At 42.2% G+C, this 20,664-nt stretch overlaps 1 protein-coding gene across 1 annotated transcript in view; it reads left to right on the forward strand.

Moving 5' to 3' along the window:
• The window catches only part of Slc49a4 (solute carrier family 49 member 4), a 75,955-nt gene that overhangs the window by 1,420 nt on the left and 53,871 nt on the right, over positions 1–20,664 (forward strand). Inside the window, exon 2 of the mRNA XM_048454380.3 lies at positions 19,693–19,786. Coding sequence (XP_048310337.3) covers positions 19,693–19,786 — 94 coding nt within the window. The remainder of the gene's footprint in view (positions 1–19,692; positions 19,787–20,664) is intronic.

The raw sequence follows: 20,664 nt of genomic DNA on the forward strand, positions 1-20,664 counted from the left end.
CAACCTTTTATGAATTTTGATGCAATAAATTCTTGGGTTAGTTTTCAAATATCATTGTCTTAACCTACAGCTCTGTTAACAAATGGCCATAAACTTACAAAACAACAACAACAAAAATATATTTATAACCTTATGGAAACTGGGAAGTCCAAGACTAAGAGCTAGGCAGATTGCTTGTCTGTTGAGGATCATCCATACAATGCTCTTTTCTTTGTAATCTCTCAGGGGAAATGGCCAGGGGTCTCTCTGGGGTCTCTTTGATAAGGGAATTAATCCTGTTTGTACAGACCCTGCCCTCACAACCTGTTAGGTCCTCAAAGCCCCACCGCTTAGTCCAATCACATTATTGGGAGTAGGGTTTTAACAGAGGAATCTGAGTGGACACAAACGTTCTGGGCAAAGTAAAAGTGGAACATGGATTGGTGTGGGGCTGTGCTTGTCTGGGGTGACATAGCACTCAAACTATTGTCAGTGGAAGAAGAACATCTTGCTGTGCTTGCTTCAATTCTGATGATTCCCTCACAGGAGTCCACACGGAGGAGACAGCAAAATCGATGCCTGAATACGTTCATGATCAATATGTGTTACAGCTGTCAAAGGCGGGGGGGGGGGGGGGGGGGCAGGTCTAAGCACAGAAGAGTCCAAGAGAAAAGGAAAAGTACTTTGATGTGTTCCACGCTAGCATTTAGTCCTGTGCATTGAGTTGGTTTTGTTTTTTTTTTAAGAAAATCATTTGGCAAACTGGAATGACTAAGAATCGTGTGACAAGAATGATAATGGGTGTAAAAAAAATCATGAAATTTAGGATGAAGTTCCAAAGCCACTGAGACAGAATAAAGACTCTGTGAAGATCAAGTCAACGGGTGGGAGACTGAATGTGTGTAATTCTAAAAGGAAGAGCTACGACGTCACTGGGAGGGGAAGAATCTGCTAGCAATAAGAGGTGTGTCATGGCGGAGCGGAAGGGACTTAACTGGCTTAGGACTTCTAGGAAGAGCAGGCAAGTGGGCAGAGAATTTCAAAAAGCACTTGAAATAGAATAAGGTAGAAATGACCAATTATTAAATACTGATTTATTCAGTGACTTACTTAAAGCACTGCTGATCTTGTCTATTTGCCCAACACGACTTCACTTGCTATGTGCAACCGAATGACCTAGAGAAGTAGCTGAAACAATGGGTTGTTCCCATAACAACCTGCTGACTTCCCTGATCACTTATGTAATAATCTATCGTGTGCTGGGTGGTGTGCCTTTAATTCCATCACTTGGGAGGCAGGGGCAGGTGGATCTCTGAATTCAAGGCCAGCCTGGTCTACAGTGTGAGTTCCAAGACAGCCAGAGCTGTACAGAGAAACCTTGCTCTGAAAAACAATCAAATAAACAAAAGTCTAACTTGCTTGCCCACTCCACCTTTGTTTTTTTTTTGTTGTTGTTGTTGTTTTGTTTTGTTTTAGTACAAAATGAGAATACAAACTGGACCTGGGTTTCAGGAGCTGTCCTGGCTTTTGTCCACTGGTGACATCTCTCTTCATCCTCGTTGGTGGTGGGGTGCTTATTCCAGAACGATTCCCACAATACACTCACTGAGATGGGTTGGCCTTTGTTTGGGAGCTTTCCATTTGTCTTTAAGCTGAATTATAGCTTTTATTTGGACTCATTAATGTTTTCACTATTGTTTTTCATTTTTCATATTAAGATTCAGTCTAGTTTCTTCCGGTCTGGAAATTCCTTAGTCATTCCTTTAAAAGTTGGTCATGTTAAGAGTCATCAGAAAGCAACAAATAAGGAATTGAGGAGATGGTTCAGTGGGTAGGAGTACTTGCTGTGAAAGTAAGTGGACCTGAGATCAAATCCCCAAGCACCCATGTAAAAATCTGAGCATGGCCGCCAAGACAGGAGGTCTCCAAGCTCCTGTGAGCTTCAGATTCAGCGAAAGACTGTCTTCGGCAATAAGGTGGAAAGTGATAGAGGAAGGCACCCAATTCATTGTCTGCCACCGCTGCACCTGCAAACAACGGTGTGCACATCACACACACACACACACACACACACACACACACAGAGCAAAGTGGAAAGTGATAGAGGAAGGTACCCAATGCACTTGTCTGCCACCGCGTGCACCTGCAAACACCAAATACCACACACACACACACACACACACACACACACACACACAACTAAAGAAAACACTAATTTTTGACTTGTGGTCACTGAGTGAGACCCCCTCCATTCTACACGGTAGGATGTGCACAGCCACTGCAAACACTGGGTCTCATGAGTGCAAACAAGAACACAGAAGGGAGGAAACCTGGTTGTTGACACCAGATTGCTCCGGGCCACGTTTATGTTAAAGCAGAAGAGAAATCCTTAAGATGCTAACTTCCTAGAAATCTCCTGTTCAGGAAAGACTGTTCTGTTTGGTGATTTATCCACTTCCTTAAAGTTTTAATTTAGTTTTTAGCATGAATGATTCTTAGGCTGGCTAGTTTTATGCTAGTTTAATACAGCCCAGGGTCATCTGGAAAGCGAATCCTTCTAGAGAAAATGTCTCCAGAGGATTGGTCTGCACACAAGTCTGTGGTACCTCTCTCTCTCTCTCTCTCTCTCTCTCTTTCTCTCTCTCTCTCTCTCTCTCTCTCTCTTTCTCTCTCTGTGTGTGTGTACACATACCTTAGGAGTTACAGGTACTTGTGAACTGTCTGATGTGGGTGCTAGCAATCAAACTTGGGTCCTCTGCAAGAACAATGTATGTTTTTAACTGCTGAGCCATTTCTCCAGCCCCTGTGATGCATTTTCTTCTTTGATGGTTGATGTGGGAGGTCCCAGTTCACTATGGGCTGTGCTGCTTTGGGCTAGTGGTCCTGAGTGCTATAAGAAAGCAGACAGCAAGCCATGAGAAGCAAGCCAGAATAGCATTCCTCCAATGGCCTCTGCTATAGTTTCTCTCTCCAAGTTCCTGTCCTGTTTGAGTTCCCGCCTTTCCCTCAGTGATGGAGTGATGGCATTTGACTTGAGAGTTATAAACTGAAATAAATCCTTTCCTCTCTAAGTTGTTTTTGGTCAAGGTGTTTTAACTATGACAACTCTGTTTTAGTTTGGTCTGGTGTGTTGGTTTTTAGTGTAGGAACTCAGTCCAAGGCAGTCCAAATTAATAATTTTTTACTTAACCAAACAAAATGCTGTTTTGTAGTTTCTTTTAACTTTTTGTTTCAATAGTATTTTAATATTAATAATAATATTAATAATTATAATTATAATTATAATAAAATAATAATAGTATTTTAATATTATTTTCTGAGTTCAGTTAATCTTGTTTTTGTGTTACAGAATGTTAGTTTTTACTCTAACATACTATGAGTATGTCTGTTATCCATGGCTGTCTACATTAGAAATTACTATTCCCTTCAGAAAATAAGGTGCTTTGGGGATTATTTCATAGTTCCAATAACTGTACAGTAAATTTAATTTGATACTTTTCATTGGTTGAGGCAATACAAAAATGAATTTAAGATCTCTCCCTTGGTCTGGAGAGTGAGTCCCAGAGTGTGGACCCCCAGCATACACTGTACACACAGATAACCATCCCTCCAAATTCTCTCTTTCACACTAGTTCTCCTTTTCAGTAGGAGCAGTTACTATACTTTCATAATGTTGGTGTCCCAACTGCACCCACACACAGCAAGTTCTGCCTTTCAGTGGCTTGCTCACTGGTTTGCAGCTCTGTTGCTTGGCACAGAAGCCCCCTTATCTTCCTGGAACAAATGTTGTACCTTTCCACCCCTTTCCACTCACCAGCAAGAAAAGAGAATTGTTAGTGAGATAATAGGGGTGCCAAGCTGCTGCACCCTGGATAGCAAGTCAAAAGGGTGATTGTAGAAATAGCAATATGCTAAGTGAGCTGGGTCTAGGGGCTCCCAGAGTCTTACCTAGTGAGAGGACCAAGAAGCAAAGAGGCAAAGCTTTGGAGAAAAAAAAAAAACAGTAAAGGAGGAAGGACATGCAATATGGTGTCATCCAGTGTCTTCTAGTTTGTGTCAACTGTCTTACTGGCCTCTCGAGGAGCTGTATTTGTATAGATGCCTGAAGGACGAGAGAAGCCTGGCCTGTCAGTGCTGGACAAGATGTCCGAAGACAGAACATGGCAGTTGCAAAGATGCTGACTTGTCACATCCTAGGAGAAGCTGTAAGGCCTTTGGGGCTAGAGGAGCCCAGGAGAGAGACTGTAGGCAGAGATGAGATCAGAGAGTAAAAGAGTCTGGCCCAGGCTGGGCCTCCTCAGCCACTGGAAAGACATTGGCTCTTAGGTGTGAACTTGGCCATGAGGCTTTAAACAGAAAGTTAAAGACTTTGCAGAAGCAGCAAGACCTCTTAGGCTAGGAGGAAAGGTCAGGTGGGAGCCCAAGCCAGAGCTGGCTTCCAGCCCGGGTGCTAGCAGTGGAGGACTTGAGAAGAGATTAGACTGGGCATGTTGAAAGTAGACTTACCAGTATTGATGGGTTGGGTATAGCATAGGAAGAAGAAGAGAAGGCTAATACCTTTCTTAACATTCTAGTAACAGGGATCACTGGGATATTCATGATTATGGAAGAGAGGCGAGGAGTAGTGAGTGGCACACACCTTTATTCCCTACACTTGGCAGGCTGAGGCAGACTGATTTCTGTGAGTTTGGGGCTAGCGTGATCTACATAGTGAATTCCAGGTCATCCAGGGCTCTTATAGTGAGACCTTTACGCACGCACACACACACACACACACACACACACACACACACACACAGAGAGAGAGAGAGAGAGAGAGAGAGAGAGAGAGAGAGAAATTATGAAAGGAGTAGTTTAAGGTAAATGGCATGAAGATTGGGGATTAGAAATGCCCGTTAGATATTCGTGAAGATAGATTGCACTATCAGTTGAATATATAGAGTTCAGTGAAGAGCCTTCATGATACATGTAGGAACTGTTAGTTGTAACGGAATTTAAAGTCTCGGAGTTAGGTTAGATACCTGTGGAGAGAGGTGGGGGTTGAAGTTCAGTTGGATTGAACCTGAGATATTTCATCATTATGAGGTTAGGGGAGGAAGAATGAACCTACAAGTGAGGACAGAATAGAGCCTTGGATTTATCAACATGAAGACCTTCCGTGTCATTTGAAAGAATGGCCTCGTTGGAGTAGTAGGGTGAGGTAGGAATAATGGTAAGGAAGAATTGGAGACAGTGAGTGTGGGACATGTCTTTCAAAAAGTCATAACGCAAAGGGCAAAAGAGAGTTTGAACAAGAGCCAGAGGGAATGTAGCACTAAGAATTTTCTTTTCTTAAATTAAGAACTTAAAGCATATTTCAGTAATACAGTGGTGTTATGGGTACATGAGGAAGGGGGAAGTAGATGCTGGAAGGAAATTGATGTAGCCATGCTGTCGTATAAACATGATGGGATGTATTCTTCACAACACAGGTAGACTAGTTGGCCTTAGGAACATTGATTACTAATCTTTACTGGTAGTATTAGGCAGGATATATCTATATCTATCTCTCTCTCTGTATGTATATATATATATATATATATATATATATATATATATATATATATCAAGTAAATGTAGGGGATAGGTGGTGGTAGCTCATGGGGGTTATTTTGTTCTTATGTAGCAGAAAATTATCACCTGATCAATGAGGATAAGGGAACAGTTATTGGAGAGATAATAGCTTATTGTCTTAGTTAGGATTTCTATTGATGTGAAGAGACACTATGATCATGGTACTTATAAAGGAAAATATTTAATTGGGGCTGGCTTGCAGTTTCAGAGGTTTAGTCCATTATCATCATGGGAACCATGGTAGCATGCAGGCAGACATAGTGCTGGTGAAGGAGCTGAGACTTCTACATCTGGATTGGCAGGCAGGAGGAAAGAAGACAGTGAGCTGTTAGGTTTGAGCTTCTGAGACCTCAAAGACCACCCCTTGTAATATATTCCTCCAGCAAGGCCACACCTACTTTCACAAGACCATACCTCCTAATCATGCCACTCCCTCTTGACCTCTGGGGGCCAGTTTTACTCAAGCCCTCACACTTAATGAAACACTTTCTAAGGAACTGCAGAACACATTGATTAGAAGTTGATGGATTGTTTCAACATTGAAGCTCCATTTTAAACGATTGTTTATTAATCTGAAGTGAGATGAGTCAGAGTAGTTGTTTGCTTTCCTTCACCCTATCAGACATGCTCAAGCAAGAGCAGAAGGATATGTGTACACACATGTGCTTATGTGTGTACATGGGGGTGCTTCGCTAGGTGAATAGGACCAAAAAAATGTTTATGCCAAGAATGAAGAGTTATGTTTAGAGTGACATAAAAAGGGATCATGGGCTGGGCGATGGTGGCACACAGCCTTTAATCCCAGCACTTATGAGGCAGAGGCAGACAGAATTCAAGGTCAGCCTAGTCTACAAAGTTAGTTTTAGGACAGCCAGTGCTGTTACACAGGGAAATTCTGTCTCGAAAAACAAAAGCAAACAAAAAAGGGACCATGGAATATAAGCTAAGTCAAGAAAAAAAGCAAAAAGAGAAAAAGAAAAAGTAGTAGATCTACCAATTGCTTTTTATAAGATAAATATTTTTGACAGATTGGTCTACAAACTGAGTTCCAGGACAGCCAGAGCTGTTACACAGAGAAGCTGCCTTGAAAAACAAAACAAAACAAAATTTTCTTGTCACAGATGTTAGTGTATGAGAGGGAATGTGTGGGAAAGAGAGGTCATGATTGGAAAGCCTGGTACTTGTAATTCAGATTATGTCATGTGTGTAATTTTTGTAGAAATAAAGACAGAATATAACCAAGAGAGTTGATGGTTGTCTTAGTTAGAGTTTCTATTGCTATGATGAAACACCATGATCAAAGCAACTTGGGAAGGAAAAGGCTTGTTTGGCTTACATTGAGGGAAGCCAAGGCAGGAACTCAAGCAGGGCAGGAACCTGGAGACAGGAGCTGATGCAAAGATCATGGAGGAGTACTGCTTACTGACTTGCTAATCATGGCTTGCTCAACCTGCTTTCTAATAGAACCCAGGACTACCAGCCCAGGAGTGGTTCCACAATGGACTGGTTCCCCTTACATTAATCACTAATGTAAAAAATGCCCTACGGTGGTAGAAAGATACCCCCCCAACAACGCCTTTGTCAGATAGGAGAACTGCTCCTGACCCTCCACCAACAGCAACTCTTGGGAGAGCAGGCAGGCCCTGCACCTCTCCTGGGCAGCATAGTAGACCTGATCCTGTAGACAGAGGTGTGGGTGAGCCCAGCCCCCATATTGTAAGCATGGGAGAGCTGTCCCCACTACTTGTCTGTCTTGTGGTGACACTGGCGGTGTTGTAAGCACCACATTGGGCTGTCATCTGTCATGAGCCACCCTTTTGGGATGACTTCTGCCACAGTTCTAGCCATAATGGGTTCATATGTTCCAGGGTAGGTGCTTGAGGATTTAGAAACATTAGGTAGGAGAAACAGAGATAGGAAAGAAAGAAATACAGAGACAGGATAGTGCCAGGAGGGCAACTCAGTGAGTAGTGAATGCTGAATTTGCCTGCATTTTTCACCCACTTTTATACCCCAATACAAAAGGTGGGGGGAGAAGGTAGAAGACTGCTTTAACATGACACAAAGGACAACCAGAACAGTTACTTGCTTCAGTACTTGAAATATCAAACCATTATTTCCTGAGTAAAGTGTTTGATGTTTGGGCAGGAATGTGCAGTAAGCACACCCTACACCAAGTATCCTGTAGGCAGCCACTCCCTGTGTCAAACCTATTTTAAAAGAAGGAGCACCAGAGTATACTTGAATACTCTGACCTTTGGTCAGGGTGGAGCAGATCCACTTCTGTGGGTCTTCTTACTGTAGAAAACACCAAGAAACCACACCCTAGGTCAGGTTATCTTGTTTTGCAGTCACACCTGTTGTCAACAACTTTGAAAAAGCAAAAATAAAGCTCAAACTCTATGACCTTGAGTAGGCTCACCTTTTTGTGTGCCACCACCACTACCACCACCACCACCACCACCACCACCACAGAGCAGAGGTATCAGTCCTTCTCATTAATGCCTGAGGCAGGTGGGAGAGCTGGCCCTGAGGTCATAAAGAGTGAGAGAGGAGTTCCTGCCCTCCATCAGCTGCAGAACTAGGGAGAGTGGCCCCTACACCTCACTCACCTGGGCAACACAATAGAGCTGGCCCTGAAAGTGTAGAGGTGGGAAACCTGATTAGAGGATATGAAAGCCAGAGAACTAGCCCTGCCCCTTGTTTATCTCTGCAAGGGGTTAACTAGCCAGGGAGTCGTTGGAGAGCACACCCTGGTGAAGACAGGGGAGCTGTGGCTGACTTACCTGGTGTGGGATTTCCCTCTGTATACTGTGAATACTATTGGTTAATAAAGGACTGCTTTGGACCTGTAGCAGGGCATAGGTCCTTAGATAGGTGAGGAAAACTAAACTGAATGCTGGGAGAAAGAAGGCAGAGTCAGAGAGATGCCATGTAGCCCCACTAGAGACAGATGCCAGAACTTTAGCAGGTAAGCCACAGCCATGTGGCCATACACAGATTAATAGAAGTGATTTAAATTAATATGTAAGAGTTAGCCAATGAGAAGCTGGAGCTAATGGCCCAAGCAGTGATTTAAATAATACAGTTTCTGTGTGATTATTTCGGGTCTGAGCTACCGAGCAGCCAGGAACCAACATGTGGCCTCCTCCCCTGCAACACTAACCAACCCTGCAACTACCCAGTCTCAGAACCAGGGTTATGTGTGCAAAGTTTCTGCACCTCAATAAGCCTCTCTACCAATGCAGCAATCCAAATCAGACTAAATCAAACTGGATGAGATTTTTAAAAATCTAATTAGATTAGATTAGATTAGATTTTTTTAAAAAGCCCAGGTTTAATGGTTAAAATGCTACCAGATGATTTTATACACACACACAGAGAGAGAGAGAGAGAGAGAGAGAGAGAGAGAGAGAGAGAGAGAGAGAAGAGATGGAAAAGAGAGACTAGGAAACCATATGTTTTCCAGAGGGCAGCAGTTTAAATGCCCTGTGGGAGTGTGGTGTTGAACGTCTCAAGGGGAGGGGTTGTCATTTGGTGGACTTTCTAAGATGTGGCAGGGTTTGAAGAGAAATGGGGGAGGGGCTTGGGGTGGAACTCCCACCAGAACATTCCAGACTCTTTGCGATATGGATGCCAGAAGCTAGGGTGAAACTTCTATTGTTCTTTTTTAAAAGAATATGATGATGGGATGGCCCCGGCGGCATGCGAGCCAGACAGAGGCTGCCGCCGCCAAAGCAGTGCAGGGTCCCTTGGCGAGCGGCAGAGTCAGGCGGCTGGATGTGGTGGACGGCAGAGTAAATGGACATAAGGCTATACATAAAGCTAGACATTTATTACTTAAAGAAAGGAAAACATAGACAAACACAGAAAAAACAAAGACACACATACATACACACATGCACACACACACACACACACACACACACACACACACACACACACGAGAGAGAGAGAGAGAGAGAGAGAGAGAGGGAGGATGGCGGCGGGAGGAGGGGTCAAAAGTGGCTGGGATGGGCGTGGTTAGTTCTTAAAGTGTCCCAATGGAATAACAACTTCCACAATGTGTTGTTGCTCTCCAACATCCACTCCATCTATGATCTGCTGGAGCAGGAATGGGTGTCCTGTTGATGGAGCAGAACAAACTCCATTTTGAGAAAGAACTCCATTTTAGACAAGACCTGACTAGGGAGGTAAATGCAGCCCAACAAAGTCATAAACATTCCCAAGAAACTGTGTCAGCCCTGGTCAAAGTGACCCACCAGGGCGTCCAAACAGTATCTGCTTGCTTCAAACATCCTTGTAGGTATCTGCTTAACCACTGTTTTAAATTTCCTGTCTGCTGAGAATCACTGTTTTGAAATTCCCCTGTACCCCAACCAACAAACGCAAAGGTTGTATGCTTTTACCCAATCCTGAAGTGCCAAGGCTTGTACCACCCTGCTTACAATTCTTCCCTTTAAAAACCTATTACCCTGAGAGCTTGGGGCTATTTTTCCCCCACCCACTGCATCTGTGTGTTGGATTATGGTCCATACTAGCTTGAATAAGCCCCAGTGTGTTGTAAACGGAGACTGCTTGTTCATTTCCCAGCCGCCAGACCTGAATAATCGCACAGAAACGATATACAACACTGGCGTATTAGCTCAGGCTTCGTATTAACTAACTCTTACATCCTAAATTAACCCATTTCTATTAATCTGTGTATTGCCACAAGGCTTTGGTTTACCAGAAAGGTTCTGGCAGTGGCATCTTTATCCTTTGGCAGTTACATGGTGTCTCCTTGACTCGGCCTACTCTTTCTCTATATCTTTGTTTGGTTTTCCCCCACCTAGTTCTATTCTGCCTTGCCATAGACCGAAGCAGCTTCTTTATTAACCAGTGGTAATAAAATATATTCATAGCATACAGAGGGGAATCGCACATCAGTGTGTTTGTATCAGATACTGGCTTTGTGATGATCTTGTTTGGGGATCCCATGGCATGGGCATAACACTGTGGATCCAGGACTGCAGGATCTCCATGACGCAGGGCAGCAATGGAATGTTCAAGAAGAGTCCCAGTGAGGGTCCAGAATCAATGGTGCTGCAGAGACCAGGGACCTCGAACCAGAACAATAATTCCTTAAAAATGTATGCAGCTTCCATGATGAGATTTTTCCCCTACTTCTTTTTTTCTTTTTTCCCTCTTTTTCTCTTAAATTTTATTTTATTTTATTTTGGGGTGGGATGGGAGATGAGTGGGATCAGGAGGTGTGATGTGAAAGACATAAAGAATAAATAAATTAGAAAAAAAGAGAGAAAGAAAGAAAGAAAAAAAGAAAGGAAGGAAGGAAAGAAAGAAAGAAAGGACGAGAGAAAGAAAGAAAGAAAGAAAGAAAGAAAAAAGAAATGCCCTACAGGCTTGCCTGCAGCTAGATCTTATGAAGGCATTGTCTCAATTGAGTTTGTCCCCTCTTGTCAAAACACTAGCCAGCACAATGGTTGAAATGGGCAGACTACAGAGGCCCAGCTCAAGATGTTCCTGAGAAAAGAAAGGACTTTAACAACAATTAGGCAAGAGTCCATGCCTGTGAAAATTTGACAAAGAATCAAGCTATCTTCTGTCCATGTCCTAAGAACTTAGTTGAGACTAAATTAACACATAGTGGACTAATTTATTTGGTGGAGGAAATTTCAAGATTACAATGTTGAATCTGTGGTATGGTTATTATGATAGGCCTTAGGCAGGTCTACAGTGAAAAAGAGCAAGTGGGGGAAAAAGAAATACAAAATGTACAGTCAGGAGAAAAGAAACACTAGTAACCGTAATGTTACAGCCAAGTGCTGGAAGAGAGACTGGAATTGTTAAGGAAATTAACATGTTGGGGAGAGGCCTGCTCTGCACTGGACCGAGGGAAGGGTACTTCCAGGTCAAGACCCTGCCCAGCTAAGCTTCCACTTTGTCAAAGGAAAAGGCCTCAAGAATGTTCTGTTCCTAGAAAGAACTGCAACTAAAAACTGCAGCTAATGGGAGCCTAGGGGCTGAGGGTACAACTCGACAGCGTCATCCAGTTCACATGGTGATGGTTTTAGAAGCATGAAGGACACAAGAATGAAGAGACTGTGGATTATTTCTCTGAGGCCTTAAGAGAGCTGCCGGGAGCATATGGCAAAGTGGTCTCTGTCTCTGCAAGAAGGCCTCGAGAGGCCACTGAGTGAAACTGTGAAGATGAAGTCTTGGTTTCAGTGGAAACCCCAAGATGTCAGGTGCCAGAGCCATGGGACGTCTGCCAAAGAGAGCTGCACACAGGGAATCGAGACAACCCAAGAGAGGTGAATCCTGTGGGCAGCAAAGCGGGAAGGCATCTGAGTCCTTTGACACCAGACATGAGCTACAGAATCTGTGTTTGCACTGGTGGGTTCTGGTCTTGCTTTGGCCCTCAATCCTCCCTTTTGGTCTAGTGACCTATATTCTGTGCTGTTAAATAGTGGAAGATTGTGATACACATTTTGATTTTACAGGGGGTTACAATTAAGAGATTACCTGGAAGAGACTTTTACAAAGTGTTAAAATATGAAAGACTATGGACACTTTCGAAGTTGGACTAATGTGTTTTGCATTTTGATGGCACCATGAGACTGAGTGCCAGGGAGTAAAATGTGAAGGCTTGAATCGGGAGTGCTCCCCACAGGTCCAGGTATTTGAACACTTGGTCTCTTGGTTGTGGTGCTGTTTGGAGAGGTTATGGAAAGCCATGGTAGAGGAAGTACATCACTAGGGACGAGCTTTGAGAGTCTAAAGCTTTGTCCCACTTCCAGTCTGCTTTCTGCTTCGTGCTTATTGTTAGAGATGTGATCTCTCAGCTTCCGGCCCCTGCTGCCAGCTTCCATGCTGTTCCTGCCACTTTGTCCTCAAACCCTCTGGAACCAAACCAGTCCTTTTTTCTGTAAGTTCCCTTTGTCATGGTATTTTATCAGAGTAGCAGAAAAGTAACTAATAGAGCCTGACAGAAAAATCAGGAACTGGGTTTTCACGAAAACAAAACCCAAAAAAGTACAGGAAACATATGTAACTGGAGGCTTTTCGCCCACCTGCCAGTTCCCCAATAGCCACTCTAAGGCTTAATATTGATTACAAACTATTTGACCTGTTATCTCAGGCTTATTATTAATTAGCTCTTACAACTTAAATTAACCCGTTTCTATTAGTCTCTATTTTACCATGAGGCTCATAATTTCTTGCTTCACATCTTGCTCCCTAGCAGCTCTGGCAACGCCCTGACTGACTCCACCTCCTTTTTCCCTGTATCTTTGCTTGGATTTCCCCACCTGGCTCTATTCTGCCTGGTTACTGGCCAGATCAGCTTTTTTATTAACCAATGGTAATAAAATATTTCCACAGCATACAGAAGGGCATTCCATATCAAACATGGATCTCAGACATTGAACAACTGAGCACAACAATGCTCCTTATAATGGCTTCATCTTACTCCATGAGTCCATGAGGAGAATTCCCGTGTAGCAGTGCAAAGATGGAGAAGGCATCCTTTTCTTTAGTTGAAGCCTCAGTTATGAATTCAGTGTTGGTGATGTAGCTCAGTTGGTAGGGTACCCACCTATCGTGCAAGACTCCCAGGTTTGATCCCCAGGACCACCTAAATCAGAAGAGTGATACGCAGGCCTGTAATCCCAACCATTGTGGGGGGGGGGGGCGGGGGGGAAGTATGAGTTCAAGATTGTGCTCTGCCTCATTGGTTCCTAGCCTACATGGATTCCGTAAGACCATCTCAAAACAGCAGGATAGTTATAACCTGGCACATTCTTAGGCCAGTGAGACGGCTCAGCAGGTAGGGAGTACTTGCTGCCACACTTGACAACCTGAGTTTAATCCCTGGAACCCACACAGTGAAAGAAGATAACTCCTGCAAATTGTTCTCTGACCAATTTATATATGGTCAGAGACCATACATAATGTATGTATGTATGCACACACGTGCACGTGCACACACACACTATATATATATACATATATATATATATACACACATATATATATATATGAAAATTTTTAGAGAGGTCAACAAAAAGAATTCTTAGAGTACAGTACCAAAGAAGAGGAAGCCTCAGAGAAATAAATTTCTAAATCTGTGAGAGCTGTTTTATCTGAGAAACATCCAAAGTCTGGAGAAAGAAAAGAAAAAAAAAACAGCCCAAAGAGAAGGCAGAAAAAATGGTTCTGAAGTCTGTATATGACATACACCCATGACAGCCAGAATGAGAAAAATTTTTATAAATATACCCCATATATGTTTAAGAACATGGAAGAAAGTTTGACTATGATAAGGAAAAAAAAATAGAAACCACACAGGATAGCCTTGACTGTCCAGGAACTTGAGCTGGAGACCAGGCTGGCCTTGAACTTAGAGATTGGCCTGCCTCCCCCAAGTGCTGGGATTAAAGGCGCTTACCGTTCCCTCCTGTCTGGTAACAGAGACTCTTAAAATACAATACGTGAGAGAGAAATAAAAGAATTGGATACTGGAGAGCTAAAACTCTTTAAAAGACAGAAAAAGGGGCATGTTTAATAAGTGGCAGTGGAAACAAATCAGTGGGGAGTCATTATTGAAAGACAAGGTGGAGAGACCCTTCGGAGAAGCACTTGAGAAAGCTGGGGTCCCATTGATTGTGCTGAGCCTCCAGAAGGCACAGTAGATAGGCTTCCAGGGCTAGAATTTAGAATCATTGGATTAAAGGATATATAGATAGACTCAGAGTAGAATAATGGTGATCTATGGATTTTGGATCTCTTGTGTCCCTATTGTAAGCAGGATAAGCAGGCATATGTCATTGTCCTGATAGTATGCATGGTTTGTTGGTGTGATGAGAGGAGAGAGCAGCATCATGTCTTCCCTCCATCTGAGGAAAATGAGGCTCCTGGACAAACATGCTTTCACCAAAGGAGCTTTATTCCTGCATTCTATTCTTGAGTTAACTTCACCTGGGTTCTTTTTTTCTCCTTTATTAAATACTTGCATTTTTCTATAATGTAATTATAGAAATCTTTAAGTTTACTTATAGAAAGATTATTTATTTATGTGTGTGTGTATTTTGTCTGCATCCATGTCTGTGCGCTGTATATGTATAAAACAGTGCCCACAAAGGCCAGAAGTGGGCGCTACAGATAGGTGTGAGCCACAGTGTGGGTGCTGTGAACCTAGGTCCTTTGGAAATGTAGTCAGTGCTCCTAACCATTGAGCCATTTTTTCAGACCCCTGAATTTACTTTCTATTGCAGGTATTTATTTGTCAAGACCTGTTTCACAAAAACTTTCTCTCTTGTATCGTAGCCTGATGTTTAGTACCTGTTGTGGAGAATCCATGAGTCTCCATAGGTCATCTTCTGAAAGGCAACCTCCTGAAGTATCTAGATGTCATATTTAATAGAATTGTATTTTTAATTTCAATGTTGTTTGCTTTTGCAAATGTATTCTAACCATCCTCTTCATTGTGTGGTTTTTACTCTCACAGACTGTAATCCCTTAAGATCCATTTATGTATAAGTTTTCTCTATTTCTTTACTGTATTTCATGAAGTCCTTTATTATCCCTCTTCCCCCAATGAGTTGATATCTCTCTGATTAAATGGAATCAGAGAGTCCTGCCTTGTGAGGTATGTGACAGGCAGAAAGCATTCCATTCCAGGCTGAGAGTCTAAGTGGTGTAGAAATTAATCTACACTTGGCAACAGTTAAACAAAAAAGCCTGCTTGTAGTTTATCTGTTTGTATAACCATGCTGTATCCATCCAAAAATTGCTTTAATAATAACCTTTTCACAACCTCTTCATTTTTACATTTATATAAGCTATTATAGCATCATATATTTGATTAGAAGTAATGCTGCATAGAAAAGTCTTGGGCAGTAGCAATGGAAAGCTGGGTATTTGGACCATATGGCTCAGTCAGTGGACACCTCCCTGCCCCCCACTTCTTTGCTGTCTCTGTAATTACAAGCAAAATCCTTAGAAGGAAGATAAGCCATGGGTACAGTATAAAATATAAAACTGTTTGGTGTCTCATTGGGTGCCCAGAGTAACTTTAAACGAGCACCATCATGAAGTTTTAGGGTATTTATGGCCGTGTGTGTATTTTCCATTAATTACACTCTATTTTCTGTAGCTGTACTGCCTTTTCCAAGCCTGTGTTTTGTTGGTAGAAGCAGTAATGAGCAGTTTGTATGCATTGCTTGTTACCAGGAAGCATGATTCTCTAAGGCATTCCTTCTGCCAAGTTGTATTAATCATATTCAGATTATGTAAGAATGTTATAAAGTTTGCCCCATTCATATCACAAAGTATTCTCAGTGTGGCATTTATGTGCCAGATCTGGATCTTAAATTTATTTTCCCTGTGATGTTTGTTCTGCATAATCATCGTTTTGTTGACTTTCAGTTTTGTTCAAGCAGAGAAGAAATTGGAAAACCAAACATTTAGCCGTCTAACCTCTACTAATTTTTTTTTTCTGGAAAAAAAAAAGCCACAATTTCATCAATTGTTTAGCTCTGTTTTCTCTGTGGTATAGTTTCATATGTTGGATTTAGGAGACATTAGAAAGAGTTGGGGCCACCTGAACCATGATGTGTATGAGTCACCTCTATCATGTGGCTGCCACAGACATTAAGGTAATCGTAGTTCAGTGTGAACAAAAGAAGAACATTCCAAACGTAGGCAGCTGCATTTCCATCAAGTGTGCCATTATGCGTTCACACTGAGCGTCTTGCCAAGTTACCACGTGTGTTTCTGATTCCCTAGTGTTCTCTTCCATTCTATGCTGTGACAAATACCATGACCAAAAGTGTCTTAAGCGGGGGGAGAGAATTTATTTGACTTACAATTCCGGGTAGCAGTTCATCCATTGTTAAGAGAAGTCTGGACAGGAACTTGAAGCAGAAACCTTGGAGCCAGGTTGTTTATGGCTCATTCTTTGACTCTTGCTTCCTCATACAACTCAGGGCCATTTGCCCAGGAATAGGCTGGACCATAGCATGCTGGATCCTCCTGTATCAATTAACAATCGAGACAGTGTCCTACAGTCTATTCTGGACAGTCCCTCAGTTAAGGCTCCATTCTCAGGTGACTCCAGCCTGTGTCAAGTTGACAGTTAAAACTGACTTTAACTCAGACACTTTGTTTTGTGTGTGTGTGTGTGTGTGTGTGTGTGTGTGTGTGTGTATCTCCTTAGTTTAAATCCAGGCAGGGTTTCCTGACTCCAGGGAGTAGTGGTAGCTCCATTACCATGACCAAAGACTTGGCTTCCATTGGATTGTTCTGCTCTAGTTGCCATGGCTACAGGACACCTTCCAAGAATGGAATCTTGTTGGAAGGAGGAACAAGTTGCCTTACAACAGAGGACAGGGATTGGGGAGTGGGTTGTGGAAGTTAGACAGTTTTCTGGAGTTCATTCGCTCTTTCTATTAGAAATTCCAAGGATTGAACTCAGATTCTCAGGCTTGCACAGCAAGGAATTTACCTCTGCGCCATCTTGCTTGCTTCTGATTTTAATTTTAATGGCTCCATTTAGTATAAATATATATATATATATGTGTGTGTGTGTGTGTTGTATATATACAATACATATATATATTGTATTAACATATTAAATCATACTACGTGTAATATGTTATTTAATATATATTTGCCTTGTGTGCATGAATGTTCTAGACAGATATGTATGTATGTACATACACTTTGTGCATGCCTACAGAAGAGGTATTAGAAATGAATAATGTTGGTCTTACTCTCAGAGTCACACAAACATGAGAACAAAGCAAAGTAACCTGGCTATGGAATTTCTATTTGTACAAAGGTGTATCAAGCATGCATAACCTAAATGACTGCAGTGTCTTTTGTCTCTGACACAAGAGGGCATTTGTTCACCTTGCAGTCCACTCTCAGTTGACTGGTTTGGAAACTGGAAAGAAAAGGAAATTTCATCGGAGCCTTGAGGGGCATGTTGACGTAAGAACCGCACCTCTCATCCTTAGGGAATAAGAGGTAGTTTATTCTGGAGCCATTCTAAGTAAGTGACCCTGGCCTGGGACACAGATTTAGGTTACTCTCAATTCCAGGTTCTAATGTGGAAGCAGTTCCATGAAGTTTGTATAGTTTCACAGAGCAAAGAGTGATAAATCGAGGCACACCTGAGAGGCAGGTACACCGAGATGGGAGAGCTGTCCTATAGAGCTAGATGCTGACTGATGACATTCTCAGCTGTAGCATTGGTAGAAGCCAGTGGTCTGCTAAGGCACTAGATGCTAAGAGGTTTTCATTGGTTGTCACGAGGCATTAGTTCAGATGCAGAGGGGAATGAGGAATGGCTGTCCCAGAGGGCTAACAACTAGCCCTGGATAAAGTGATTAGCATTTGAACCCTTAAATTTCAGTCTCTCCACAGCACTGAAGTTCCAGTCGGTCCATCACTCTCTTACAGACATGGAAGCTCTTTTCAGGAGTTTTTCCATTCACAGCCAGATACAACTTCTTTTGAGCAATATTCATTCACAGGGAGGAGGGGAGAGAAGAGAAGCAGGCCCAAGGCTGGCTGTTAAACATGTTTCTCATAGAGGGCATTGATTCCCCTGGAACTGGAGGTATAGGTGGTTGTGAGCAACCATGGAGATGATGGGAATGGCACCTTTGTCCTCTGCAAGAGCAGCACGTGTCATTAACCTTTGAGTCATCTCTCAGGTCCTAACAGCATCACTTTATAAGTTGAAAACCATCTGAATAACACAAAATATTAAAAGACTGTTATTTGTACTAATAATCAGAGGGTTGTAAAGACTACTTTCCATGCTCCATAATAAACAGTAATTTGTACTGGTTTTAAACTAAAATATATAGTTTTGGCCATTTGTTTTTTCTTCTTCTGAAAAAGAACAATAAGCCTGTCGCTTTAGAATACTTTTTAACGACAGTGTAGTTTTGTAGACAGTACTTTACCTATCCCTCAGCTGCTCTCAATTAGCCACTCAGAGATTTATATCAATTATAAATGCTCAGCTAGTAGCTCAGGCTTATTGCTAACTAGCTCTTACAACTTAACCCATTTCTGTTAATTCACGTACTGTCCCACGGCTTGTGGCCGTAACCTCTATCCCACTTGGTCTTTGGCTGACTGGCAACTCCTCTGATTCCACCTGTAATTGGAGACTGTGCTTTTGTTTCCTGGCCACATAGACACAGTTTTTGTGATCACACAAAAACTATATTAATTACAACACTGTTTGACCAATGGCTTAGGCATATTCTTAGCTAGCTCTTATATCTTAAATTAACCCATTTCTGTTATTTTATATTTTACCACAAGGCTTGTGGTTTGTTACCTCATATCTTGCTTCTTGAACAGCTATGTGATATCTGCCTGTCTCTGCCTTCTTTTTCCCTGCATTTAGTTTAGTTTTCTGCCTAGCTATATTCTGCCCTGCCATAGTCCAAAGCAAATTCTTTATTAACCAATGGTAATGAGACATACTCACAGCATGCAGAGGGGACTCCCACACCATCCACCCTTCATCGTCCCATCATTCTCAGTAGGCTTTCCCACCTACCTTTACCCTATTCAGCTTTTGACCAGTCAGCTTGTTTATTAAACCAATCACAGCAACAAATCTTCACGGTGTACAAAAGGATTTCCACAACATAGTTTTTATTAACAGTTTAAAATTTAAAGTTGGAATTTTTACATTGGATATAGATATATAGATAGATTTTTATTTGTGTATGTCTGTGTATATGCCTGAAATATAAAATTTAAATCATCTTTTAAAATTATTTTCCATTCTTTTTGTATGGTACCTGAATAAAACCTTTCAGACATTCACTTGAATGATTAAAGGGATAGGGTTCCTCTGTCTTTGTGATCATCCCAGTTTTTACACAAGTGAAACCCAGCTACTTTTCATTGTACAAGTGTTTTTTTTTCCCCCTTTCCTATGTTGTGGCATTAGAAAAGAGCTATTGTGTTAGAATGTAATATTAGGTTGATTACGTACGAAAGAATCTCAGCTGATGTTGAGCTCATATGAAGGAAACAGACTTACCCGGATGTTCTCCTCCTCCCTAGGTTTGCGGGTGACTGTGCTTCTGACATCCTTTCTTGTTGTTTTGGGAACTGGTCTAAGGTGCATACCTGTGTCTGACTTAACCCTTAAGAGAAGGTAAGTCCTGTGCAACATTTCTGCAATTTTAATTTCTGTATAATATATGCTTGATTATAAGTCTCTGGTAATGTGATCTCGGAGGGTCGCAGGTGTGGAAGCATTTATTCCTTTTACTCTGTGTAATGGCTAACTTAGTTTTCTGTCACATGGAAGTTGCTGGACTAGTTGCAGAAAAAATACAAACAAGTGAATCTTCTTGTTACCCAGGAGCTGTAATAACCATGAGAAAGTGAAAACATAGTATTCCACAAATAAGTATGACAGCTCTCTCTCTCTCTCTCTCTCTCTCTCTCTCTCTCATACATACATACATACACACACACACACACACACACAAAAATAGAGGCAGTGAGGCTGGAGACATGGCTCAGAGGTTAAGAGCACTGGTTGCTCTTACAGAGGGCCCGGGTTCAGTTCCCAGCACCCACATGGCAGCAGCGCACAACTGTCTGTAACTCCAGTTCCAGGGATCCAACAGGTATGCACATGGTGCACGTATGTGCATGCAGGCAAAACATTAATGCATACAAAGTCAAATAAATTTTTAGAATTATTTTTAAAAACAGAGGTAATGGTATAGAGGAGATATAAAATCACCCTGCGGGATAAAGAAGTTTTAGTTGTGCAGAGAAGTGGAACTTGTAGAATAGGGAAGATCACACCAGGCAGGGAGGCTAGGATGGCTAGAACCGGGTGAGTGACTTTGTGGGGAAGGTGGGGGGGATCTAAAAAGGGCCTGAGGTCCAAGCACCGGGAGGTGCTGTGCGATTGTGGGACTGGATTCTTTAAGATTGTGTGAGTTCCTTTAAGGGCTCAGGGCTTCTTCTGAGCTAGGAAACCACTGGAGGTTTTAAGCCGTGATGTGCCCTGGTTTC

This window comes from Myodes glareolus, chromosome 2 (assembly GCF_982192425.1).
Source record: "Myodes glareolus chromosome 2, mMyoGla1.1, whole genome shotgun sequence".
Lineage (NCBI taxonomy): Eukaryota > Metazoa > Chordata > Mammalia > Rodentia > Cricetidae > Myodes > Myodes glareolus.